Consider the following 3869-nt stretch of genomic DNA (forward strand, 5'->3'; position numbering starts at 1 on the left):
CTGAGGCAGTAGGATTGCTTGAGCCCAGGAGTGTGAGGTTGCTGTGAGCTAGGCTGACACCACGGCACTCTAGCCCGGGTAACACAGTGAGACTCTGTCTCAAAAAAAAAAAAAAAGAGAAAGAACTGTCTTTGTTCATTCAACCTCCTAAGCCTAACTATATAATCTTATATCTAAACAACCCATCAATATGTGCACGGCAGGAATTCAGAGAATTTAGGTGTCGGCATGTTCATGCTAAAAGAGAAGAGACTGTGACAAAATGGCATTCCCTCCTTTTTATAATGTATTGAAACTCTTATTTTTCCATGCAAATGAAGAAAGACTAAATAATTTTGTTAAAACAATTACCATTCATTTCTGAGAAATCTATTACTTGAAGGATGTCGTCCAGGTTCAGTGCTGATGAGTATTGAGAATATGGCACACCAGGGGAATCCACTGGGGAAAGGAAATAGTCCAACAAAAAAGGGAAAGCCAAAAAATAAAAAATTTAAAAAAGGAGAGCCAGATAAAAATGTTATTAAATCAAGAAAATAATTGTAATATTCACCTTTTATTTCCTTGAAGAAACTGAAGCGTGACCCTGACCATGGCTGCAAAGAACGCTAGGTTCCCGCAGGGCACTGCCCTCAGCAGCAGAGCAGAGTTTCATCTGGGTAGAGATGCAGACCACACTTTGGGTGCGTGGTGGCAGACAAGAGCACGGTTGTCAAGAAAGACATCTTAGGCACATAGCTGATGCCAATAAATGATTCCCATTCCCATATATATTCCATATCCAGATATTTATAGGGAGAAAACAATCAATTTTCTGACAAGTAAAAATAAATGTCTAGGGCATATAGTCCAAGGTAGATATGTGAGTGTTACAGTTCTGTCATCTATCCAAAGATTATAATCAATCTTTAGATTAGAGCTCCAATATTTAAGTAGTGAGGGAAATAGGAAATCAAAGCCCCCTTATGACAGCTCATGTCAGGCTTTGGAAACTATCTCAGCCCTCAAAGGGTTACATACCTAAAAATAGGTTCTGTCATTCATCTCTTCCAGGACACAGTGGTGGCTCTCCATGCTTTGTCCAAATATGGAGCAGCCACTTTTACCAGGACTGGCAAGGCTGCACAGGTGACCGTCCAGTCTTCTGGGGCATTTTCCACCAAATTCCAAGTGGACAACAACAACCGCCTGTTACTACAGCAGGTCTCATTGCCAGAGCTACCTGGGGAATACACCACAAGAGTGACAGGAGAAGGCTGTGTCTACCTCCAGGTAAGACTCTTGGGCAGATTAGGGCAGAGAGCAGATGGGGACAGTGCCTGTTCTCACCAATGTGTCCTACCTTGGCAAACAATGGGGCAAGTCAGAGAAAGACCTAAGGAACTTAAGAGGAATTCTGGGGAAGGGCGAGAAACAGACTTTGTCTTTAATGTTCCACAGACATCCTTGAAATTCAATATTGTCCCAGAAAAGGAAGAGTTCCCATTTGCTTTAGAGGTACAGACTGTACCCCAGACTTGTGATGGAGCCAAAGCCCACACCAGCTTCCAGATCTCACTGCAAGTCAGGTAAGACCTTCTGATTGTATCACCTAATTCTGGGAATAACAACCAATCTTCGTACTGGAACTCCTCATTAAGTAAAGCAGTCCAACAGTAAATATTTACACGACATTTATTGAAAAAGCAATGTATTCTCTTAACTTGATATAATAGAATTTCTCAATGATGTGGTTTACACTGTCTACCCTCTGCCTCCAGGATCTCATTATTTAAAGGTAATGAGTCCCCCCAGTAATAATTAAATAAAGAATATTACCCCTTGCCTCTGACCTGAATTCCTTCTAATGTAATGAAATCCCATATTATTCTTGCTTTATTCAGAACAGAGATCAAGAACTCTTGGCCAGGCATTGTGGCTCATGCCTGTAATCCTAGCACTCTGGGAGGCCGAGGCAGATGGATCGTTTGAGCTCAGGAGTTCGAGACCAACCTGAGCAAGAGCGAGACGCTGTCTCTACTAAAAATAGAAAGAAATTAGCTGGACAACTAAAAATATATAGAAAAAATTAGCCAGGCATGGTGGTACATGCCTGTAGTCCCAGCTACTCAGGAGGCTGGGGCAGAAGGATCACTTGAGGCCAGGAGTTTGAGGTTGCTGTGAGCTAGGCTGATGCCACGGCACTCTAGCCCAGGCAACAACAGAGTTAGACTCTGTCTCGGAAAAAAAAAAAAACTCTTAAAAAGCATTAACAGAAGACAGTGGTAATTCTTTAGTTAGAATTCCTATTGGCAATAAATAAATCTCAGGTTATATATAATATAATCAATTTGGGGGAAAAAGTACATTTATATGCAGCAATATTCAAATAGCTACAGGGCTTACACAAAAGTATCTGTCCACAAGAATAACTTGGTTAAGGATACTATTCAGGAAGAACAGTAGGATACAGTTTATGTAATAAATAACTGGCACAGATTAGAATCTCAAGCTCATGCAGCACTTGTGGAGTCAGCCCCACACACTTGAAACCCTGATTCACCAGGTCTAGAGTAGGGCCTGGTCTCTGTGGCTTGAACAGGCTCCCTAAAAATTCTATACACAGCCAGTTTTCCAAACCACTGGGGTAGGATATTTGGGAAGACTGAAGTGTACCTTTTAGAGCTATTGAGTGCTTAGTGTAAACAGAGAAAAAGAGGATATTTAATAATACAGAAAACCCTAATTCCTTCCTCCCCTGGATCCTCAGTTACACTGGGAGCCGTCCTGCCTCCAACATGGCGATTGCTGATGTGAAGATGGTATCTGGCTTCATTCCGCTGAAACCAACGGTGAAAATGGTAGGTTTATTATAAGTCCGGAATATCCAATTTTTTTAAATGTTTTACGTATCCCCAGACTAAAACAATACAAATATTCAAATACTATTAAATCATCCTCTATCAAAGACTTATACTTTCTCCAAACTCAGAAATATAATTTAGCATGTTTGTATGAGTGCCCATCGTGTGCACAGAACTCTCTAGGAGCCATGAGTACTAGGAAAAAAAGTCAGTAGGTTCCTGCTTTCATGGAGCTTAGAATCTTATTAATAAGATAAAGCATATGAACAGGAACCAGTGAAAATGCTCGATTGACGTAACTATAAGTATTACGAGTTGAGGAAAAAATGAGATTACTGTAAGTTAGAGCAAGAAAAAAAAAAAGAAAATTCCTTCATGAAGGACTAGAATGTGAACTGAATCTTGAAATATGAGTAATTCCTAAGTTTCAGATATTTAGTTCCCTTTTCTTCAGAGAAATCAACTTTACATATAGATCATGTGTCATACTAATATTAAACTCTTTATCCAAATTATCTTTCATTTTTAATTTTACTGCATTATGTCTTTATTTACAAAAAGTACTCACAAAAATTGTATCATCAGGCTTATTTTGACAATAAAAAATCCTTTTTCTCTGGATACTCCAGGTGTTTCATCTATTTATTAACATTTGTGATGTCTTAATTTTCCTCAGCTTGAAAGATATAACCATGTGAGCCGGACAGAAGTTAGCAACAACCATGTCTTGATTTACCTGGATAAGGTGAGAGCCCTGCTCATCTAGTTGCAAAAAAATATAGATAATAATCTCTCTTATGGGAGCACCTGGGAGGTGAGCAAATGCATTTTAGAAACATCACTTCCATGCTAAAAATTTGAGAATTCTAATATTAATTCCAGTGAATGTTCTCCTTTCATTAATTTATATTTCACCTGGGATTATGAGCAGAAATGGCTAATTGTAATATTAGGACAGGAATATTTCTAGGACCCTAGAAGCAAGAAATTCTCCACAGAGTGTGTTCATTACATCTACAAGTTATT

General features: G+C 39.2%; 1 protein-coding gene across 1 annotated transcript in view; it reads left to right on the forward strand.

Moving 5' to 3' along the window:
* The window catches only part of LOC105805007 (alpha-2-macroglobulin-like), a 46301-nt gene that overhangs the window by 39900 nt on the left and 2532 nt on the right, over positions 1–3869 (forward strand). Inside the window, exons 29-32 of the mRNA XM_012637788.1 lie at positions 1054–1272; positions 1441–1568; positions 2750–2840; positions 3520–3588. Of these exons, the coding sequence (XP_012493242.1) occupies positions 1054–1272; positions 1441–1568; positions 2750–2840; positions 3520–3588 (507 nt within the window). The remainder of the gene's footprint in view (positions 1–1053; positions 1273–1440; positions 1569–2749; positions 2841–3519; positions 3589–3869) is intronic.

The sequence above is a fragment of the Propithecus coquereli genome, unplaced genomic scaffold, assembly GCF_000956105.1.
Source record: "Propithecus coquereli isolate 6110/MARCELLA unplaced genomic scaffold, Pcoq_1.0 Scaffold124, whole genome shotgun sequence".
NCBI classification, from domain to species: domain Eukaryota; kingdom Metazoa; phylum Chordata; class Mammalia; order Primates; family Indriidae; genus Propithecus; species Propithecus coquereli.